At 47.1% G+C, this 22,529-nt stretch overlaps 1 protein-coding gene across 1 annotated transcript in view; it reads right to left on the reverse strand.

Moving 5' to 3' along the window:
* The window catches only part of ERICH6B (glutamate rich 6B), a gene marked incomplete at both ends in the record, with an annotated part of 39,954 nt that extends 27,627 nt beyond the window's left edge, over positions 1–12,327 (reverse strand). Inside the window, 2 exons of the mRNA XM_081046724.1 lie at positions 4,916–5,100; positions 12,095–12,327. Of these exons, the coding sequence (XP_080902850.1) occupies positions 4,916–5,100; positions 12,095–12,327 (418 nt within the window). The remainder of the gene's footprint in view (positions 1–4,915; positions 5,101–12,094) is intronic.
* Between the last annotated feature and the right edge of the window lie 10,202 nt (positions 12,328–22,529).

The following is a 22,529-nucleotide window of genomic DNA, read 5'->3' on the forward strand; positions in this document are numbered from 1 at the left end:
GGCTGCCGGACCAGAAACCTCCACAGACTGGGGAGCCTGCTGCTCCTTCCACCAACACGGAGCCCTCTGCACACAAGGAGCTCCCCAGCTTGTCAGGACACTCATCCCACCGTGGCATGGGTCTGCCTGTTAGGAACACGTTCTTTTTCTTAACGCGTTTCCCCGAAGCCAGTCCTAGGCTAGCCCTTCGATGGGGACGGAGAGGGCAGGTCTGTGTGGCGGGTCATCAGATAGTCGTCGGCAGTTAGCCTATCTCAGTCACGTGTCTTCCAGACTTAACATCCTTTTTGCTTCCATAGCTCTTTGTATGATGTCATCCCCAGGTCTGCCTGCCACCATCCTCTCCTCTAAGCCCCAGCCAGCCTGCTCCTAGCCCTCACCCCGTGTGGCAGCTCTCAGCCTGACCAGCTGGGCCTGGGCCGACCCTCCCGTGCAGGCTAGGGTACTAACCCCCTGCGTAGCGTCTTTTAATTATATGTGGTTATATTAACTTTGCGGGCAGTCACATCCGCCAGGCCACTGACTTACAGAGCTCGTGGTGGAGTAAAGCCACCAACTAGCAGAGCCTCCCCACAATGCACTTCTCCGGGCCTAGGAGCAGCCTCGAATGTAAATTCCCATTCTGTTTCATCTAGCTAGTCTGGTCCCGTGTTTCTGCCTGTCAAGCTCTTTTAGAATCTGATTACATTCTTCCCATCACCCAGCTTTAGGCCATCTACAAATACAACTTTCCTGCTGTATCTCTATCCAAGTTTATGCTGAAATTTTGCCCGTATTACTTGTTTATTCTTCTTGATCTTAGGCTGGTGTCTTGTGGTCATGTTACTCTCGATGTTTGCTCCAGATTGGATGCAGATTCATTTCCTCCGTTTCCCATAATTCCTTAAAAACCATAAACACGACTAAGCTATTCTCTCTCTGTATCCTGGGGTGTATTTTCTCTAGGGCAGGACACAACAGTGTCTTCCGATCTTCTCACCAATGTTTGCTTTCTGCTATTTCTTGCCTTATTTTGTTGCACACTTGTCAATCTGAAGACCATTTTCCTTCACGGCGAAATCAAAATCACACAGCCATCGAAGGACATGCATTTCTCTGAATCATTCCTCCACTAAATCCCGTGAATCATTCTTGCACTAAACAGTGGGCTGTCTGTCTTGATCTTTTTGCTCCAATCATATTTTAAAAGAGTCCCTTCTTTAGTTGCTGCCTGCAGTATTATTGTTGCTGTTACTACTACTACTACTACGTTTTGGTAAGAATAGTGTGTCCTGGGCTTCAGGTGTGCTGACACTATAGTTAGAGGTCAACCATTTTTCTGCATTTCTCGTAGGCAACACTCTCATCTTTTTAACCTCTGCATGTGATGTTTCAAAATCCGAGTCCCCTGAGGGAACTACTTGGGGAGCTTTCCAGCCCTCTTCTCCATCTGGCCAGGTGCCTTTGAGTAAATTACTCCACTGATAGCAGTCCCCTCTTTCCATTTATCCTCACCCACATTTCTATCCATATAGTATCTCTAGGTGCACATTTTTCTCCACATAGTCCCCTTTCTCCCAAGACTGCTTTTTGGGAGTAGGACTCGCCCTCTCATCACCATATCTGCTCTTGAATCACACAAAGATTCAGCAATTTCACAAGTGTTTAAAAATATTTGTAGGGTTCCCAGGGTGCCAGGCCCCGAATCCTGAGGATTTCCACGAGATGGACACCTGCTGTGTGCTAGGGCTTCTGGGTACTCGCTGTGTGACCCTGCTGCATGCGGAAAGGGGGCATGTCGGGCCCTAAACAGTCTTCCTGCACCCGTCCAGAGCGCTTCCTCATGCGGGTCACGAGGCATTTCTGGTGCCTATAGCATCCCTTCCACGCCATGCATGCTACTCTCTATAGTAACAGGTTTCAAGGCTTTCTCTGGTTGTTTTCCCTTCACATGCGGTTCAAGGTCTAGTTTGTCGAGAAGTCTAATTTGCCATGTAAAATGCCGTTTCTGACCCCCTGGGGTTCAACGACCCCGTGATAAAGAAGGAACTTCATCCTAACTTGAGCTTCGGTGGTTCTCCAAGGCGCCGTGCAGTGCAGGCAGGGGTCCTGATAAGGACGGCTGGGAGCATGCGTCCTTACGGGCAGCCGGCGATTTGGATGCGTGGTCCCGGGCCTCGTGGGGCAGCAGTGACGATGCTGCTGTCCTCTCTGCTTCCTCCTGCTGGCCTCGGCCCCACCCTCCCAGCGCTTTGGACTACTTTAGTCCTGATTGTCTGTGTTTCTCCAACAAGTTCATGGGTCACTTCTGCTCTGGACCAAAAGCAGGCTCTTTTTTGTTTTTTCCCCAATTTTTATTGGGGAATATTAGGGAACTGTTTTTTTTCCAAGGCCCATCAGCTCCAAGTCAAGTTGTAGTTTTCAGTCTATTGGTGGAGGGTGCAGCTCACTGGCCCATGTGGGAATCAAACCGGCGACTTGGTGTTAAGAGCACTGTGCTCTAACCAACTGAGCCAGCCGGCCACCACAAGCAGATTCTTTTCTGTGCCTGTCACTCTGGGGAATCCTTAGTGTCCTGGACTCCAGCCGCAGAAGGATTGGCTTTCCTTACCTCCTCTGGACACAGTTTTGAGCGCTTTGACCTTCCTGGAGCTCCATACTTCCTGGTTTCCTTCTGCACCCTCCCATCGCTTTCTCTTATAACTATTCATCGTCTCAGAGAAGTCCTTTGTCGTATATTTGTTCCATTCCATTGGCCAGATACAATCATGTACCTATTACTGGCAAGTTTTGCCCCCTTTACTGCCAATGCGCTCCGGAGAGTTAGATTGTAAACCAGAGGCAAAAAGGAAAAGAAAAACCTCCATGAATTGTAGGGAACTGCTTGCTTTTCTTTGTGTTTCAGTCTCTGCTGTAATGACTATCCCCTCACAGAACTTCGGCCACCCGGGGCGTGTCGCTGATCCTGGCTTAGGCTACTCAGGTCACAGCGTTTGATCCGTAAGTATTTACAGTGGGTGGCCAGGCTTCTACTAAACCTAAAACACATCTTGGCTCTGAGAAACTCAGTACTGGAAAGACAACTGCAAAACAGACCAAATACCCCTACAGATCAAATATGCAGAGTGCTGCAAACTTAAATTAGATACAGATATAACTAGCTCTGCAAATGAAGCTTAGAGACCTAAAGGATCATGAACGAACAGGTCCAATAAAACAATCATTTCCGGAGGCTTCTCTCTGGAGGTGGGTCTACAGGTTCTGGAGCCCCGTTTCCACACCTCGGCCTTTTCCTACCTCCTTTCTCCTCTGCCACAGCCTTTCAAGCTTAGTACTGGCCCTTTATAGGCGATTACCCAGTGAATGACTTTCAGAATCCTGCTTATGAATATTTAGATAAATGCTCAGATTGGTCCCAGCTGTCATGCTTACTGGCTTTGTAATGGCTCCAGTTCTTGGGGCTCCATCGGAGCACTCATGCTGACAAAAGTCCCATGTGACCGATTTAGCCTGTAAAACACTCATCATCACGCGTGTTACCTGTGCCACCAAACTCCTGGCTTGTATGGGCTGCCCTTTGCCTCTCCATTCTCCCTCCTAGGGTTTCCAGCTCCAAATTTCATTTAACCATGTTTGAGCTACAAAGTTTAGCAGGCACAGATGGGGCCAGGGAGGTGAGGTGATGGGGAAATCTAATTTACTGCTGCCATGACTACGGATGGGAAACGAATCTGTGAGTCCATGATGGGTCAATCTTACTGAGGCTGGATTTACATAATTAATAGTGATGAGAAGTGCTGCTCGGTGTTCCATCCTCAGGACCCAGAGTGAGGCCTTTGGGCTTCATTGGCTAGAGAATTCAGACCCTCACTGCCGTCCTGCCCAACTCTCTCTTGAGTGTTGCCCAGGTGCGGCCAGCAAAGGTTATGCTAGGATGCCTTGGGCTGGTCCTGAATCAGGGCTGGCTTTGCACGCTGACAGAGTCTGGGGTGGGCCCGAGGCGCATTCACCACAATCTGGGAAGGAAATGGCCTGTGGCGCAAGGGAAATAGGGCCTGTGCTCACATGTAACAAGGACACGAAGACTAATGAAGAGACAGGGAAAGACTGAAGAAGGGATTTGTTTCAGCACTTTGCTGATGCTTTTTCTCTCAGGCAGGTCTGGGGTAGATGAAGCGGGTACCAGGATTCAAGAGGAGTTTAACTCCTTACCCAAAATATGACTTCCAATGGCATAGGAAGCAGTATACAAGGCGTGACAGTTAAGTTTGTGAACTTGTTGCAACAATGTCGCTAACCTTTTTTGCTATCAGAGGGATTATTCATTATGAATTTGTATCCATTGGACAAACAGTTAACCAAGTTTACTATTTGGAAGTGCTGAAAAGGCTGCGTGAAAAAGTTAGACGACCTGAACTTTTCCCCAACAATTCATGGCTCTTGCATCACGACAATGCACCAGCTCACAGGGCCCTGTCTGTGAGGGAGTTTTTAGCCAGTAAACAAATAACTGTATTGGAACACCCTCCCTACTCACCTGATCTGGCCCCAATGACTTCTTTTTTTACCCGAAGATAAAGGAAATATTGAAAGTAAGACATTTTGATGACATTCAGGACATCAAGGGTAATACGACGACAGCTCTGATGGCCATTCCAGAAAAAGAGTTCCAGAATTGCTTTTAAGGGTGGACTAGGCGCTGGTGTCAGTGCATAACTTCCTAAGGGGAGTCCTTTGAAGGTGACCATAGTGACATTCAGCAATGAGGCATGTAGCACTTGTTCTAGGATGAGTTTGCGAATTTGTCAGACCTCATACATCATTAGCATGAGTAACAATACTTAGGCCCTGATATTTCCCGTATATGGAATGCATTCTGTCCCCATGCCCCAGGGAGAGCCCAGCCGTGGGTGGGTAGTAGGTGCAATTCCCTTACCCTTGGTCTCATAGATCCATTCCGTCTGTGTGCTCTGGTCTTGCCAGCCCAGAAATTCTCCATCATCTTTCGTGAAGGATGTAGAAGGCGTCCCGTCATGGTAAGGATGCTCGCTGGCTGGTTCAGAGATGGGAGGAGGGGCCACGAGGAAGGTGGTCATCTGAGAGACGCCAGCAGCTGGGCTCCTGTCAGAAGGGAGCACAGGGGTTGGTCACCTTCCAAACAGGGGCCTGGTGAGGAGCCCAGTGCCATGGCCTGCTGAGAAGTTGGGCCGCGTGGTGGTGGCTGCCCTCTAGCTCCTGCAGACTTCTGCCCATGACAGATGGTACACATCGCAAGGGTAGAGGGACCAGATTGTGGCTTGTGGCAAATAGGACTGTGTGCCATTTTGGCCAGCAGACTCCCATGCTGCCAACTGCTGCTTCACTTCGAGTGAAAGAATCTGTGGGTGCCTTCCAAGGCCAACAGGCCAGGCTTCCATAACGGACAGTCCCATGTTCCGGAACATTCTCCTTCCTTTCTGGCTCATAACCCTGATCATTCCAGTTGCTCTTCCTGCCTCACTGCCGTCTCAGGCAGAGTGGAAAAAGTACCAAAGTAGATGTCACAGTAGCTTAAAATCAAGCACTGAGGTCTGTCCCCTCTAGTCTGCCCACTACAAACATCACCGTCCTGGAGAAAGGTTTCCTCAGGGCCTGATGACAGGGCGTTGGGTGTGAGGTGCCAGCCCTGCCATCTGGTAGCTCAGGATGAAAAGGGACGACCCCAGTACAGTGACCCCCACTGTGTCCTGCCTCAGGAATCTCTGACTTTTAACTGGGGGCAAGAAACTGTCATTCAAAGGAATGGGGGGGGGTCTTTGGGGTGTTTTGACCTTGAAGTCATCTCATGTAAACTGGTCCAACTGCTAGAGACAGTCGTGAGGAAAAATGCGCAACATATAATGAGCGGGAACTCTGGTTGGTAGAAAAATATAAACTCTGGTGTCAGGTCTGAGCTTAAACCTTGGCTTTTGCATGACAGTGGAGTGACTTTCAGTAATTTACTTCTCTGTGCCTCAGTTTCTTCACCTTTTAGATAATCATACTTCCCCCACAGGGGAGGACAAAACAAGGGTGGGTGGATATTAAGCGGTTGCCCCACGGCACACAGCTGGCTGAGATGCAAACGCAGGCAGTCTGGCTCCGGAGTTCCTATTCTTAGTCACAGCATTTCCGATGGTCACCTCACTGTCAGGCCCATCCACTGCTGCATTGCTTATACTCTGTGAGTGTCAGTAACTGAGGTGATGGGCGCCTCTGAAAAGCCACTTCCTCTTACGCCTTGCCTTAATGGGGCCAGTGCTGTCAGATTCATGTTGCTGAGCGTCTGGAAAGTGTGAAGCATGGAATGGAAGGGCCAGTGGAGAGCAGGAGTGGGGGGCCGGCCTTGCGGGGTCGAGGGGTAGCCCTGTGTGGAGCCCTGACCCCTCAAGTTGTAACCGATGGCTTCCCTACGCAGCAGAGCTGGGATTTCATTCCTGCTTCCACCGAACCAAACCGCCTGTGCTTTCTTTTGAATCTAGCGTCAACCTCCTTTCCCCTTGGAGATAAATGAGCACCCCCCCATCATCCTTTGGAGGGGGGGTTTGCAAGGGGCCAAGGTGCAATGACAGGACTGTGGAGCAGAGGTCCTGAGTACCCCACACTGGTTTCTACAGAGCTGAGCACATCTAAGGCATTTCTGATTTATTCCACAGTTATGTTGTTCACCGGCTAGCTGGCGCCTCACCCTGTGGCCATTTAAGGGATACCCTGAATGATGATTTAGACCTTGGACATTGCCTGAGCCAGGAAGACTCCAACTTCCGTTTGGGGCTTCATTCATCCACTCAGCACGAGCACTGCCGTGGGCCCTTTGCTCCCTCTCCCAAGTTCAGACCCTCTCTCCCTACTCAGTCACCCCTGCCCTTTCCTCTCTGTAGTTCTGGGTGCCAGGGCTCTGACTTTGGGACCGGACGCTTATTCTGTGAGTGACTGAGTGTCAGAGCAGTACTGAGATGTCCTTTGTGTGTGACCCCCCCCCCCCCCCCCCGATTGAACCCCTCCTTCCTCAGGGGACCTGCTCCCGGTATCCCTCCCTCCTTCCCTTCCCCACTCCCCGTCTTTGGAAATCTAAAAGCTACTGAAGCATTATCCCTCAGCATGAGTTTCTACCTGATTTATCCAAAAAGAAAACTGTTACCTTACATGAGGATTAGGTGGAGTTTGTGGAGAAGCCACCTTGAATTCTGTTGGGAAAAAGAAGAGAAAGACAATATTGGAGAAAAAGAAACCATCTTTCTTTCTGTTTAAAGATGTGTTGTTAGGTATGTAATGCTGGGATTGGGGTGGAGAAGCTCCAATTTACAGAATTATTTTATGTTTACTTCCCCTAGCCTTGTCTGTCTAAATGGTCTCCTTTAGAAATTATGAGGTTGAAATTTTATAAAATTAAAGAGAACTCAAGAAGATAATGTTCATGAAATCATGATTTTGGATATTCAAGTGTGCTGTGTTCATCTGCTGGGTTCTCACAGTGGCCTCCCTGTGTCACGGGATGAAGGATGTCTGTAAGGAGAACTGACTGAGGTTCAGAAGATAGAAATAGTTGAACAGTTATTTTTAATTGTGAGGAACCTACTCGTGTCGTTGAACCACTTGACTGTTCGCTTTGAATGGTGACATCAAGCATTTCACCTACGATTGGGATAAACTATGCCATCAATTCTAGTAACAGGACAATGGCACAGTGGAAGCAGTAAAGAAATGAGAATCAGAAAACTTGAATTGAAAACTTAAATGTTCACCACACGTATCCAGAGTTGACCCATGTGACAGAACATTATTGAGGAATATTATTTGGCTATTAAAATGATGTCTGCAAAAATTAAATAACATAGGCAAATACTGAAGTCACAATACAGTTAAAAAAGTAAAATATAAACTTGTATAGACAGTATGTTTAAGACAGTAAAAATGAAACAAAACAACAAAACAAAGACCACTGCCACCAAATATGCAAAAATAAGGGTGGGAGGGACAGACTAAAAATTACTAAAATGTGACTCAGCTTTATTTATATTTTGATGTTGGCAGGTTGGGTGATGTTTTTCTACTTTTCAAATTTTCCACTAAAAATCAGCAAAAGTAGATTTTATTTCTATTTATGTCAGTCTTCTAAAATTAAAGTATGCTCATTTGTTAAAAAGAGGAAGCAAAGGATGAAAGGAGGTGGGGGAGAAACGAAAGAGAAGTGATCAGAAGAGAAAGAAGAAAAGGCTTGGACACGTGTCCTGACTCCTCTGTTTTCCATGACCTTGGAGTAGTCACCTCCCCCATCTAACTCCAGGTTCCTCGTTTGGGAAGTGGGGGCTAAATAATGGCTGGAGCATTAAAGGAGACAAAGGCTGTGAAATATACACCCTATGCTATGGCGCTCCCGACCTTCTTTGGGGCAAGACAGACACACAGGAAATGAGGCTGTTGGGGCAAGAAAGACACACAGGAAATGAGGCTGTTTGTAAGGGTGCAGGGTGAGGCTGGGGGTGAGTGGGACGACTGATCCCGGGGTTCAGCGTCACCCCCTTTCCCCCGCCACTTGCTGATTCAGGCACACTCGTTGGGGAGCTCTGCCACAATCTGTGAACTCTCCTGCTTGACAAGCTGGCTGGCTCTCGTATCCTTGCCTTATCAGTATATCTTGTACCTTTCTTCTTAAACACACAGGCTTTCCAGGTTCTCTGTTGGAAATGGTCATCAGGAGACCAACTCTCAATTGGAAATGGCAACTGAGTTATAGCGTTTAGGGAAAACAGCATTGAGAGCTGCTGAAGAGAAGCTAAGGGGAAGGAAAATCAAACCCAGCAGATTATGTGTGTCACAGTGGATGACAACTCAAAATCCATATAGGTGACATCTCTATGGCATTATTTGCCACAGAGCAGAGTGCGTCTTTAGGAAGCTCTTGGGTTCTAGAAAAACAGAGGGGGCCTCATTACAGGGTGGTTTCATGTTCTGTGACAGCATGGCAGTAACGTAGGTCGTGCTTCTTCCTTCTAGCACCTTCCTGCACCTTGGGAGATCAGAAGAGTGTTTTTACACCTTGCGTGGTGTGGGGGAGCTTACAAAGCATTTTCAGGTATGTTCTTTTTTTTTTTTTTTTTTTCAATCAGTACAACTACACTGTGAAGGAAGGTAATTTTACACATGGGGACCTGAATACACGCTAAGGTCAAAGTCCCCACCGTGTTTGGGACCTTCTGACTCTGACCCCACAGTGTTTATAAACATGTTTTACAAAAACTATTTGGAACCTCCCTGGGAGATCAGTCATATGTGGTTATTGATTATGCAGTGGCAATTGATGCTGCATTTGTATTCAAGTTGCTCATCTAATTTTACCGGGTTTCCCCACAAGGAAACCTTCCAAGGAAAATCATCCCTTGGAAGAAGAGAGGGGCTGGGAACTGTTAGTCTACCCTACCCTGATCTGTTCAGTGCAATGGGAGTCCCTGAAATTTACCTGCCTGCAGGGTCCTTGGGTGGGCAGGGGACACAGATATTCACACTAGTTCATTGCATCTTCTCTTCTCTTTTTTTTTAATGTCCATTTTACAAAGGGAGCAAATAAGCCAGGGGAGTATAAACTACCCTCCACAAGTCAATGGGAGGGGAATAATAATGGCTTACACTTAAAGAGGCTTAAAAAGCTATGTGCCTGGCATAGCTCATAATGCTTTACGTAATTTAACCCCTTTAGTCCTCGCAAACATCCTATAAGGTGGGTCCACTGTAATTCCTAATTATACTTAAGAAAACTGAAACACAGTGAGGTTAACTGACTTGCCCAGCCTTGTGCAACTAGCAAGTGGGAGAGAGCTGGCACACAAACCAGGCAGTCACAGTCCTGAGAGGGGAAGAAAACAGACTCATCTGCCACCAAATAGACAAATAAGTGGCACTTTTGGTCCTCCCCCCGTCCTGTGGCAGCCATCACTAGTTGAACACGGCACTCTTCCCTGCGGAGCCCAAATGGGGCCTCAGAATCCTTCCTAACAGTGGTCCCCACTAACCCCTCATAATTAATCCATCAGCACGAGAGATGGAAGCCCATCTGTCATCTCTAGGGCTCATGTTATAGGTGCTGATTAATTTACAAAGCTGTTTACAAAAATAAATGCGGGTGTGTGCATGCATGTGTGTGTGTATGCCTGACTGTGAAGTGAATGAATGTGAACTTGATTCAATTTCCAGTTACTGAGCTTCTGCTATGGGTCAGGAATGCACTCTTGTTATGCGCTGAGCTTTAAAACAAGGAATAAACAAAGTTACGTCTTAAAGATACTGGGAGATCGATTACTCCACATAAAGAAATTTTGATGTAAATTCTTTTGAAAAGTTAAGAATCTCTGTGTAAACCTCTGGTGCAGTGGGTGTGTGTGGACCAAGACATTCTTTCATGTACCTTTAAAGGCATCTTAGCATTCCCCTACAGTTTGTTCAGGACTCTCCAATTTGCACTAGCAGGACATTTATTTTCCAAGCTCTTGCTTTATACACAGTTCTATGCTTGACAGCTTTGTATTTGTTCTACTCTAGTGGATAATATATTTACAAAGGTCCAGCACATAGTGGGGACATGTTAAGAATGATTGATTCACACTGTGTAAAAGAAATGGTCTGAATGCTAGTTCTCAGTATTAAAACTACATGTAGTGCTTAACAGGAGGGACGTTATAATGCTGAGAGGGAGCTTCATGGCAGATGTGCACAGAAAATACTTTCCCAGTGATACAGGAATGGCCTCCCGATGCCCCAGCTAAGTATCCATGAGGGTAGTAAGAGTCAGGACGATACCTCTGATTTGATGGAGAGGCATATCAAGGTAAGGCACCTGTGTGGCTGCTTGAGAACACCCAGCTTTTAGGATGTAGGTTGTATGTAATCAGATGGAGATTTACAAAGTCAAGCTGCCTGAGATGCTTGCACTGGTTAGCAGAACAGGATCCAGAAAAATAGTTCAGTTCTACTTCTAGGTCAACGTTAGGATGACGCACATGACCTAGATTTTTAACTTTCTGCACCTAGTTGGATATGGCCAGGTGGTCACAAAATCAGGTGAACACACCATGAGGGCCTGGGAGTGAACGTGTATCAACCACTTCTGACAACAGCACAAGGGGACCACGGACAAATGACAAAGCAACTCAAGGGGAAGTTGCCAGTTGCAGAAACAGCACTGGAAACATGTCAGCCCTAGGAAGGGAAATACACACCAGCAGGGTAAGGCGATACCTTGCCGGGGGCCTCATGGACACGCTGAGAAGCATGCTAGTTTCTGTTGGCCTAGCAATAGATTGTGGGAATGGATTCCAGGAAATAATTAGAGGTCATGGATAAAATTTAGCTATCAGGATGTTTATCAAAGCGCTGTTTCGAAAAGTAACAACATCAAAAAATCAGAAGCAGTGAATGATTAATAATAGGGGACCGATTTAAAATATGGTTTGTGTTATACAGTTGTATTATGCTGTACAATGCGGTGTGGCCATTCAAATGATTTGTAGAAAATTTAATAAGTGAAATAGTCATAGAAGCATGTAATATTTATATAGAATTACAATATATAAGTATCTAAATAAATGTACCTTAAAAAGCAGATAACAAACACTATATAAAGTCTGGGAAGGATATAACTTTCCCAGGTGTGAAAGAACTTACCATCTCTAAATTGGAGTGACTTTTGCTTTTGTTTTGCTTATCTACCTAGTTTCTCAAACATCCACAATGAACATGTACTACTTGTGCAATAAGAAAAAGAAAAAAATACAAATTATGGGAGATATATGTATATTTATGAACAGGTGCTTTACAGTCAAGTGTCCCTGTGTGCTGTGTTGGCACGGTGACTTGGGGCGTGGTTGTCCGAGTTGGGAGTAGAACTCGGACAGCCAGGAGGCTTCCTACCTGTCACACCAAGGGTCGGGCTGATAGTTTGAACGTTGGCTCTATCTCAGGTTTGTTCTTTCTTCTTGGGCTCTGTGGTGAACTAATGCCACCATCTTTGGGGAGGCTTTCCTCCAGAAACTCACCCCTTTCCAGATACTCCTCTTCAGTCAAGTAATCTTTTCCTTCTGGACTCCCTTCCTTCTGGAGATACTCTTTCTCCTTGAGAGCCTCCTGTTCATACAGGTACTCCTTTCCATTCAGATACATTTCCTTGTCCAGATACTCATCTTCCTCCTTCGACAATGGCGATTCCTCCTGAAAACTCTCCTCCTCTCCCTCAGAACCCTCTTCCTCTGATGATAAGGTCTGTGTGAACTGCTGGGAAGTGGTGGGAGAGCGAAGAGGTGACGAGCTTCCTGATGCCTGATTGGCTTCAGCAGACATGGTGGGGAAGCATTAAGCAGTGAAGCCCTTTGGCGGCAGGTAAATGTCACTTCATTGTCCTGGTAACCAAGAAAGGAATAAAAGCCCGTTAGTCAGTAATCACCTGCTCCGTATTGATTTAAATCCATTTTTGTTCGCTCATTTCATTCCAGTCGTTGGATGGCCCTTAGAGTATGCACCAGGGGGTGGCCCAGGAAAGGGCACAAAAGGAGGGAACTGGAGTTGTACCCTCGAGGACCTGGGGGAGAGATGGCACCTGAGGGCAATGCCTTTGAACTTCCCACACAATATGAAATAAAGGAGGCGGGCTGGAAAGTGAAGGCGTGACCAGTGTTTAGTGGTGCAAACATTAGAGAAGACTTACTCATTCATCAAGATATGTTTATTGCCACAATAAACAAGACAGAGACTGTCTCCCAGGAGCCTGAAATCTGGGGAGGAAAACGGTTATGCAAACAGATTTCCACTTACAAAGTGACAAGCACAGTGGAAGAGGTACAGAGAAGGTGATATAGCATGGTGACTGGGTCCTGGGTTGGTGAAGAGCCCTGTAGGTGGAGTCTGTGAGGCACAGAATCACGGCCACCACGCGGCCACCATGCGCATCGTCACCTCTGCTGGCAGCACCACCTCTGTTAGTGCTCTCAGCAAACGCTTGCTTGCTGATGTCTGAATCCCTAGCTTCGACACAACTGTGAGCACCTTGGTTCCCTCACGAAGTCTTCTGTGCTCCATGCTGTGCTCCATGCTGTGCTCCATCTATGCCTTCGATCTTTTCCTTAAAATAACTATTTTGCTATATTAAGTAGTTTATTTGCACGTCTGTCTTTCCAACAGGATATGAATTTCTTGAGAGTAGGAAGGCGTGATTCTTGCTTAAAAATCCATTCTGGATCCTTCCGCCCTTCTGCATCTCCACTGTATCTGCAGTGAACCATGTCATCAGTAGTCTGGATTACAGCCACGCACCTTTAAATGGCCTCCCTGTCACCACTGCTAGTTGTTCTCCACCAAGAGTGTTCTTGTGAAAACATAAATCATATCGTGATTGCCATTGCTTAAAAATCCCCCAGTGGCTTTCCATTGTACCAAGAATAAAATGTAAACACTGTTCCACACCTTCCAGGGCCCTGAGAGGTCTGGAGCCCACCAGTCCGTCTGACTTTCTCTCTTAACATGCCTTCCCTATTCTCCTACCCTGTTTCTCTCTCCTATAGCAGTTGTCACTATTTCTAATTATGTTTCTACGTTTACTTGTTCAATCTTTCTTGTCACTAGACTGTGTCTCAATGGCAGTGATCTTATGTGACCTGTTCTCCATTCTATCACCAGTGGTAGCTTAATGCCTAACGCAGAACAGATGTCCAATACATATATGATCAGTGACTGAATGAAGGGCCCCAAATGAATGGCTGTAGAGCAGTGCATCCCAAAGCTTTTTTTTATTTTTATTTTTTTAAAGATTTTATTGGGGAAGGAGAACAGGACTTTATTGGGGAATAGTGTGTATTTCCAAGACTTTTTTTTTTTTTCCAAGTCAAGTTGTTGTCCTTTCAGTCATAGTTGTGGAGGGCGCAGCTCAGCTCCAGGTCCAGTTGCCGTTGCTAGTTGCAGGGGGCAGAGCCCACCATCCCTTGCAGGAGTCCAGGAATTGAGCTGGCAACCTTGTGGTTGAGAGCCCACTGGCCCATGTGGGAATCGAACTGGCAGCCTTCGGAGTTAGGAGCACGGAGCTCTAACCGCCTGAGCCACCGGGCCGGCCCCATCCCAAAGTTTTTAAAAATATAATATTTATTCTGCGCAATGGCATAAGTTGAAGAGCTGCTTACTGTGAAGACCACCTGCCCAGAATCCCCGTTTGCTCCGAGGACTTCAGAGATAAGTATCTTGGCCTAGCTTTTTCTGGATTTCTGCCTGGGAAGCTCTGTTCTAGGGGCCCAGTCAGGGTCACTTTCTAGTGTTTGGGCAACATGATGCCCAAGATGAGGTGCGTGATGTGTAAAGACGTTCATAATGGACTGAAGGGCTACTCGTCTACCTGCAGGCCTGCTAGAGCTCTTGGATGATTGGATTTCGATAGGATCAGCCTGGGGCGGTGTGGTGAACACGGATCTTTCTGAGAAGGAGTGGCTGCACAACTACAGGGAATGTGGTCAACAGCTAGCCACCAGCCACCAGCCACCTTCAGGATGTGCCTCAGCTACAGAGAGCCTCCTTCCAGGCGTCATTCCCTTCTCGGGGCAGCCTGCAACTGGTGACTGAGCAAGGTAGGGGTGTGAAGGCCCAGCTGACCCCAGGCGGGACACTTCTGAGAGGAGGCGTTCCCAGAGCTCGGCGCCGGGCTAGCCACACTAGCCAAGTGTACACCACAGCACTGTCTCCCTCTGCCGGGCCTGTGTCTTTGCTCTTCCTTTCTTGGGTCTTGGTCCCTAATGAACATTTTGCATCTCAGCAGTTTGCACCTTCTTAGAGCCTATTTCCCGAGAACTCACCCTGTGACAGGCAACTTCACAGAATGTAAATCTGGGGAAGAATTGATTACAAGTTTGGGAAAGAGAAGGGGCATGGCCTCAGGGATGGTTTGATGCTTTAGAAGGTTGGGAGGGTGAGGAGTAACCAGACCTGCCAGTTGCAGGGAAAACTGACCTGGCAAAGAGATGACAACAAGTCAAAGTAAAGGCAGAGCCCGGGTGTGGAGAGGTCTAACCCCTGTCAGTAAGCATCTTGTGTTGGGTGGTGGCTGGGAAAGTGGTGTGATGGGGGCTACTCTGGAGTGAGGATCCTTTTGGCCATTCACAGATGGTCAGGAAAAGCAGAGACTGGGAGCTGGGACAGCAGTTGACTTCCTCTTTTCTCTGTCCCTTTACAGCTCGGTGGTGTATGCACATATTTTCCTGTAGGCTATCTCAAAAGGATTTTGGAGGAGGTGAGGTGTAAATCGTACCTGCGATGAGGGTGGAGGGTGGTGCCTTTGGAGCCAAAGGTGAGCTGTGGGAAAGCTTTGGGGCCTTAGCTATGTCTGCGGCAGCCTTTTCCATATTATAGGAGCCCCTCCAACTTTATTTTGACTTAAACCCCTAAACACACCACCTACCACAGCTGTCCATTTCTAACCCCACTCACTCCTGATGACGTCCCCATAAGCCCAAGCAAGGAGGAAGGGGCTGAGGATGGCGAGAGCAGTGGGATAAGGCATCTGTCCAGCCCTACCCTGGAAGCACCAGCCACTCCACCAGAGGTAATCAGGGATGCTCTACCTTTTATATGTTTTGGCTGCTTAAGGGAAAAGGTCAAAATCATCTGGTCTCATGGACAGCCCAGAATGAAATTATCAATGACATGCTGTCACTCAGGGGCAAGGGTCTTTTCCTTCTGTTTTCTCACTAGGCCTTGTAAAAAGGCTCCAGTTAGCTGCATTCTTGTTTCAAAGATTAGAAAAGAAACTGTGCTGTAGACATTTTCCCTTTAATTATCCTAGAAATGTATAAGAAAAGCCAGTCAGCCAGAAATCAGCACTAATGGCTGCCAGGTACCCAGTGTCTGAGGCAAATATCCTCGTGTTGACTTGTGCTTTGGGTCTTGACTCATTTTGACTGATTTCTGACTGATTGCAGGTTAATTTTTACAGTCATAACAGGAAATGTCAACTTCATGATAGCTGATTATAACCTGCTGATTATAGTTCATTCATCTCTAGACTAGCTTCACAAAATGGCTGCTTCAATCAGAGAGCTGGCAGACATTTTATTCAACTTAAATAATGTTTTTATTGTTTAATTAGAGTGAATATTAAGAACTGGCAGAATTTGCAAAAAAAAATCAAGGGGTCTGGCTTCTCTTGGAAATAGGAGTTTGGGGCAATTGTGGGTTGGCTTTCCCACGTGCGTACAGTGATGTTGGGCCAAGGCTGCCATCTTTGAATGCAACAGCACTTTGCATTTCTGCTTCTGTCCCTACCTCCTGCTCAGTTTTCAGACAGGCTTATCATCACAGGTGTCCTGTCGTTTTTCTTGTAGTAGAGCCATAGTTCTCTGTCTCGATCAAAAAATAGAACCATGTCTCTACCAAAAGTGGGAAAACAAAAGATGCACTAAGAGGTCTGATCTTTCTCACACTTGGCCTACTTATGCATTGCCTTTCTCTTTCGGGCCCCCATGGAGAGGTGGGGCCTTTGCTCCAGGTGGTAGGTGGCAGCAGGTTCTGTGTTTACACAGCTTACCACTGAATGCCCGCACACAGCATGGTGTTTGGCACATAACAGGCACTCAGTAGTAATGAATTACACTGAGGAATGAATAAATGAATGAGCAAAGAAAAGCATTGACAATGTGCTATGTGCTTTGCCGAGTATGCTGACTAATTATGTCATACGCTTATTTAGTGAAGAGAGGTAAAACTTTATATCAGAGTTGACATACTGCCACAGTCTTGTAGATTTATATCTACTAACCCCTTCCACATTGCGCTGTGAGAGGCCAACTGATTTCCCTACTGTGAGGTTTTCTTTGGATGCCATTTGTCATTCTGAGGGGTTGAGGCCAGGATCTCTGAAGTGTTCTTAGTTGAAATTAATGAGGAAGACACAAGTCACTAGACCAAGCAAGCAACACTGCCTCTGTAAATGGCTGGTTTAATGACTAGATTGAACAGAGGAATAATAATAACAACCCGTTTCCAGATGAATGACCTAAGAAAGGCTACGTGCTTTGGAGACCATATGCACGCAAAAGGACTTGCTGTTGGGTGGGAACAGTCCTTGGGGCAGGAAGCCAGGCTGCTCTGTAAGGATGAGCAGGTTTGCTCTGTACAACCCCTGTGGCCCTAGGTGGTGGCCTGGGCAGAGAGGGGATGGAAAGAAATACAGGACATGATTTGCCAGCGTGGCCAGCTGTGGGGTACCAGAGAGCAGTTTCCAGGCTCTTGGCCTCATGTGGAAAGGTGCTGGCTCCGGTAGTAGATGGCCGTCAGCTGTGGCTAGTTGGCCGTCAGCTGTAACCACTTAGCCATTGGCCACTAATATAACTGCTTGGCTGAGCTGGCAAGCGCAGATTGCAGTTAGCAAGGGGGTTGGTTGGTTGGCAGAGAAGCGGCCTGCAGATTATGGATGGCGGATTGCGGATTGCATGGATCCTACTTCCTGTGTCTCGCCCGGCTGCCAGCGAGACTGGGGTACAGGAAGACCCCTTGTTAAGGTACTGGTGGGTGTTTGCTTTTGTGTCTCGACCAGCCGCCAGTGAGAATATAGTAGTATGAACCCCCTATCTATGGCTCCGTGGATGTTCCTTTTTGGTCTCACCATATCCTGCGTTCTTGTGTGGGGAGTGGGACCAGAGACCCCGCATGCCACCAGCCTACATACCTACTCTTCCTTCATGCCTCCTCCTGCCCTGTCTGCCCTGTGGACCATCATAACTAGTGTGTTTCCAGGAAGTAGCCTAAGGACCTCATTCGACTCCAGGTGTCTTAGCACCAAAGGGCAGTTTTCTGTCATCACCATCATCACCTTTACATTCTGAAAACAAAGGAAAGCTCTGGCTTCTTCTTGACGAGAGAGGCAGATGAAGGTCCTGTGCCAACAATCCCGGGTGCCCTCTGGGCCCTGTGCAGGGTCCCTCAAGGGGCCTTGGTTCCAGCGCTCAGCTGGCGGCCACAGCTGGGGCTCCTTTGCCTGACCTCCCCTAACCTGCACGCAGCGGGTGATGGACCCTTCCAGCCCTGCCAACTTCCCTGCGCTCCAGCAGGGGCACAATAATATTTGTAATAATATTTGTTGAATGAATGTGTGATCATGACCCCTCTCTTTGGCATTTCCTTCAGCTGCGTGGTTTCTAGGCCTTTCTTCACCATTTTCGGTGCCCTCTGGCTGGGCTGTAGTGTGTCAAGAGCTCTCTAACGCAAATGGCCTAGAACAGAAACCAGAGCCCATGTACTTACAATGTCAGGGAGTGGAGAGTCCAAGCCAAGAGATTTTTCAACAATGATATCTGAAAGAAAATTGTTTTCTGGTTAGTTCTCAGTTACCCAGAACATGAGCCAGACAACACCTCATTTCCTTAGAATACTAAGTAATGCATTTTTTTCCCTATGTTGATGTTGAACAGAATTTATTTTTGTAGGACAGTTTTCTTCCTTAACCTTCCTTGGTCAGCCAAGCTCTCCTTGAATGTCCCCCACCATGAAAATCGAACCTAAGCAGCCCTCACTTACAGTACGTCCCCTGCCATCCCCACCCCTGTCAGTGAATGGCCTGACCAACTGGAGCTCTGCGGCGCCCCGGCTCCTCAGGAAACTCACAGGGATGCCGCTGTAGGTTCTAAATGTTTGAGGAAAACAGCAATACTCGACATCCGCTGGATATTGTATGAACTACTAACTTTAGAGTCTGTATTCCTTCCATGATGGCATCTTCTGCAAAGCTGGGTTTTTGGCAGTTGTTGAGATCATTTCTGTGTGTTAAGTTGTGACATAAATATGTGACATAAAGATGTGACACAAATATTTATTAGGTTATTTGGATGTATCTAATAAACGAACACTGTTATGGATTTCTTTTTGCTTTGGGGGACACCGTGAGCAATTCACTGAGACACTAAGGGTGCCGTGAACTGAGAAAGTTTGGGAATCTCTGGCGTGATTCACATTTGTTGAGACATGGACACTTGTCATCCTTGATTCTTCTCTCTTTCATCCTTGCAGATCTGCTCAGGAATCAGTAAGTTCTCTTGGTGCTATCTTCCCTAAAATGTCCTGCATCCATTCTTTATCCACCACCACTGAGCTCACCCTCATCTAATCCGCCATCTCTACAATAGCCTCCTTGCTTTGGCTCTGGAGTTCCAAGAACCTACTTTTCAGAGGTGATCTTTCAAGCACATACATTATTAGATCATGTCACTCGCTTGTTTCAAACCCCCAGTGGTTCCCTCTCACTTTGAAAGGCCTCCAGAGCTGGCCCATGTTGGCTCCTTTCCAGCCCTCCTGGAACCCCACCCCTCTCCTTGCTCACCATGACTGCCGGATCCCACCTCTGGGCTCTGCCTTTAGTCCTTCCCATTGTCTGAAAAGTTCTTCATCCAGATTCCAGTGCCTGGCTCCTCCTCCTCCGGTTTCAGCTCCAGTGTCACCTGCCCAGCACACTGACCTAAAATCAGCCCTGCCTCCACCCTCGCCCCCATCACGCTATGTCTTGTCATATTGTTTGATTCTCTTCACAACCCTTGTGTCACGGTCACTGTTCTATATATTGGAGAATAGGAATGTTGTTCTCATGTTTGTTGTTGTAATCCTGCCACCTGGCATCATGCCTGGCACAGAGTAGACGTTCAATTACTGATATTTTTTGAAATGAATAAATAAGTGATTATTTCATATGGTTGCATATTTGAGTCATTTACTGATGGCTTCTAATGGAGAAGATCCAGCAGCATGTTGGGAGGTAGGAGGTCAGTTATTTCATTGATATCACACACACACACACACACACACACACACACACACTGTTTTACAAATTAGGTAATAGAATCAAGCGTTTCCTATGTTCTGTGGGAAGAGACACTATAGAGACATAGTTACTGTATATGAACTCCATTTTTTCTCAGCAATACTAATGGTTTATCACAAGTAATTCTATTGGGTTGGATAGTTAGTTATTGAAGCAACTTCCTCATTTCATTCGTTATTCTTTCTAACAGGCAAGCTCCTCCTACCCCGCCCTTTTATTTCCTTTTCTTTAATTAGGAAGTTGAGATAAAGGTATGTACAGAAACATTTCTAGAACTATAACATTAAACCAACTGGGAGGGCCATTGTCCAGCCCGTTTGCTGATGGGTTTTCTTGGATGACATGCAACCCAGGAAGGGCGCACAAACTGGCAATAGGGTCCGTTGTGGAATTGTTCAACGTCTCTGTCAAACAGCAGAAGGGATTAAACAGCTTTCTAGTAAGATTAATTCTGAAAAACTATGAGCGGTTTGGCAATCCCCAAAGATACCAGGCACTTGTATCTGTGTAAGATTTAAAGGCGCTTTCCCACTGAGCAATTTCATCTTTCAGCATCAAAGAGATGCTTCGGGGGGGGGGAGGGGGTTGTGCTTGAAGGAGGCCACTGAAGAAACGTGTGAGCACGAGACCTTCTTTATGTAACGGACAGTTTGCTCAGCCAACAATTGTACCTGTAGCTTTCGTGACTCACGACATACAGATCGCCGTGACTGAATCACAGGGTTATGGAGGAAGGGAGACCAGGGTTTAGGAATCAGGTCAACAGCGTCCCCAGACACGTAGCCAACCAGTGATCACCTTGGATTTCCAAGGAGGGGAGCGCAGTGTTTCCTAAGGCAGACTGTTGGACAGCTCTTACAAATAATAAATAATGACGATTTTGTTGGCAATTGTAACTGTAAGAAAGATCACAGCCACCATTTCTACGTGCCAGCCACTGTCTTTAGCATGTAACGAATTACTCAGACTTCTGCCACTAAATCTTCCTCCCTTGGGCTTTCAACCAGCCGTCCCAACTCAGCTTTCTGGAACTACACACAACAGACCTGCTTTACCACGGGCTGCAAATGTTTGAAAGTAGCGTTTATGTTTTTCATCTGTGGGTTTTTGTGTGTGTGTGCGTGCTAAACTTGTTTGAGTTTTGAACCTGATGGTGGTATTTATATGGATCTGGCGTTGCCTCACCCTCAGGCTGCTTAAATATTTGTGAATCAGACTCTATCATTCAGTATATTAACCAGACCTTAGAAAACATGCTACTGGGAATGACAAGCTTCCAAGTCCCCCTCCTAGCCTTTTCCCTTTTTTATTTTCCTCTTTCTTTCAGCAAACATTTATTGAGGACTTTCTAAATGCCAGACATCATCAGGCATGGGGGCAAGGCTGCAGAAGGTATACCTGTAGACCTCAAGACAGCTTAAGCAGTGGGACAGAAAATAAACTGAAATATAGCACAGTGTGCTCATGCCAAAAAAGGGGGGGGGGGATTTTAACGTGAGTGTAAGAGTAATTATGTGTAAGTGGGGGGGGGGAATCGGGAGCTAGGAAAAGGCCAGCATTACCTCTGGTTTCCAGGGTGTGGGGTCCATGAGGGAAATGGACAGTCCCCATTTAATTAAAAGCTAGCCAGAGGACGTGTCAGCTGGCTGACACATCCCAGGGATGGTGACAGGGTCGGGGAGGCTTTAGCCACCATAAGAAAATGGACAGAGAATTAAGTGTAGAGGAAGAGGGTGAGGGGAACTTATTTATGGAGAGGCCTAGGCTATTGCTGCCCAGTGTTACAGGCTTTTCTCCTCTCACCAATCGGACAAGCAGGGTGCTCTCCTGCCCCCACCCCCAACCTCCCTAAACAATCAAACTCAGCTGCCTTGGCTAGTGGTTCTTGGAGAAGCAGGGGTCATTCTAGATGTCAATTAGATACCTGGGAGGGGCAGAATGCTAGGGGGAAGAGGGTTATTTGTGACCTGAAAATGCCCAGATAGTCCTTGGGGGGCTGGTAGGGTGAAGTGCAAAGGGACTCTTGTGATGACTGTTTATGGGTTCTACCAAGCGTGATCCCCAGTCACTTAGAGGCTGTCCCCACTGGGAAGACTGGAATTCTTGGGAGTCCAGGCAAAATGCTCGTTTGCTCACATCACAGAACCCAGGAGGGGACTGGAGCCGGCCAGAATAGGTGACTCGGTAGTTCCATTATGCCATGGAGGACTGATGTCCTTGTCCTGTGAGGCAGCGAGCCCCTCCAAAGGAAAAAAACCTCTGCAGTGAAGAGGCCACAGAGACCTGGCAATTAGTGGGTTCTGGGTCAGTGCCAGGGGCCAGCTGAGAGCTGTCCTTGAGTCTCTCCTCTGTGCTTCCTAGAATTCCTGAAACCTTCCAGAAAGCCAGTTGCACAGACTGATTTGGTTAGGTCTGCTGAGCCATACCTGTTGCCAAGAGATCAGAAAATTAAGACCTGGGTGAGGAGCGCTGGTAGTGTTTACTTCCTTAGAGATGTGTCCGTGAACGTGGTCAGGCGTGGTCAGACTCCCGAGGCAGTGAGTGCATGGTCATGGCTGGGTGCCAACCAACCACACACATAGCTCAGCTCCAAAAGCGTGACTCAGAGCTGGGACCCAACACAGAGCTGCAGTTGATCATAAGGACTGGTGAAAACATCCTGGGGGCCTTCCATGATTTGGAGCTGAAGGCAGGCCCAAGC

This window comes from Rhinolophus hipposideros, assembly GCF_964194185.1.
Source record: "Rhinolophus hipposideros genome assembly, chromosome: 4".
NCBI classification, from domain to species: domain Eukaryota; kingdom Metazoa; phylum Chordata; class Mammalia; order Chiroptera; family Rhinolophidae; genus Rhinolophus; species Rhinolophus hipposideros.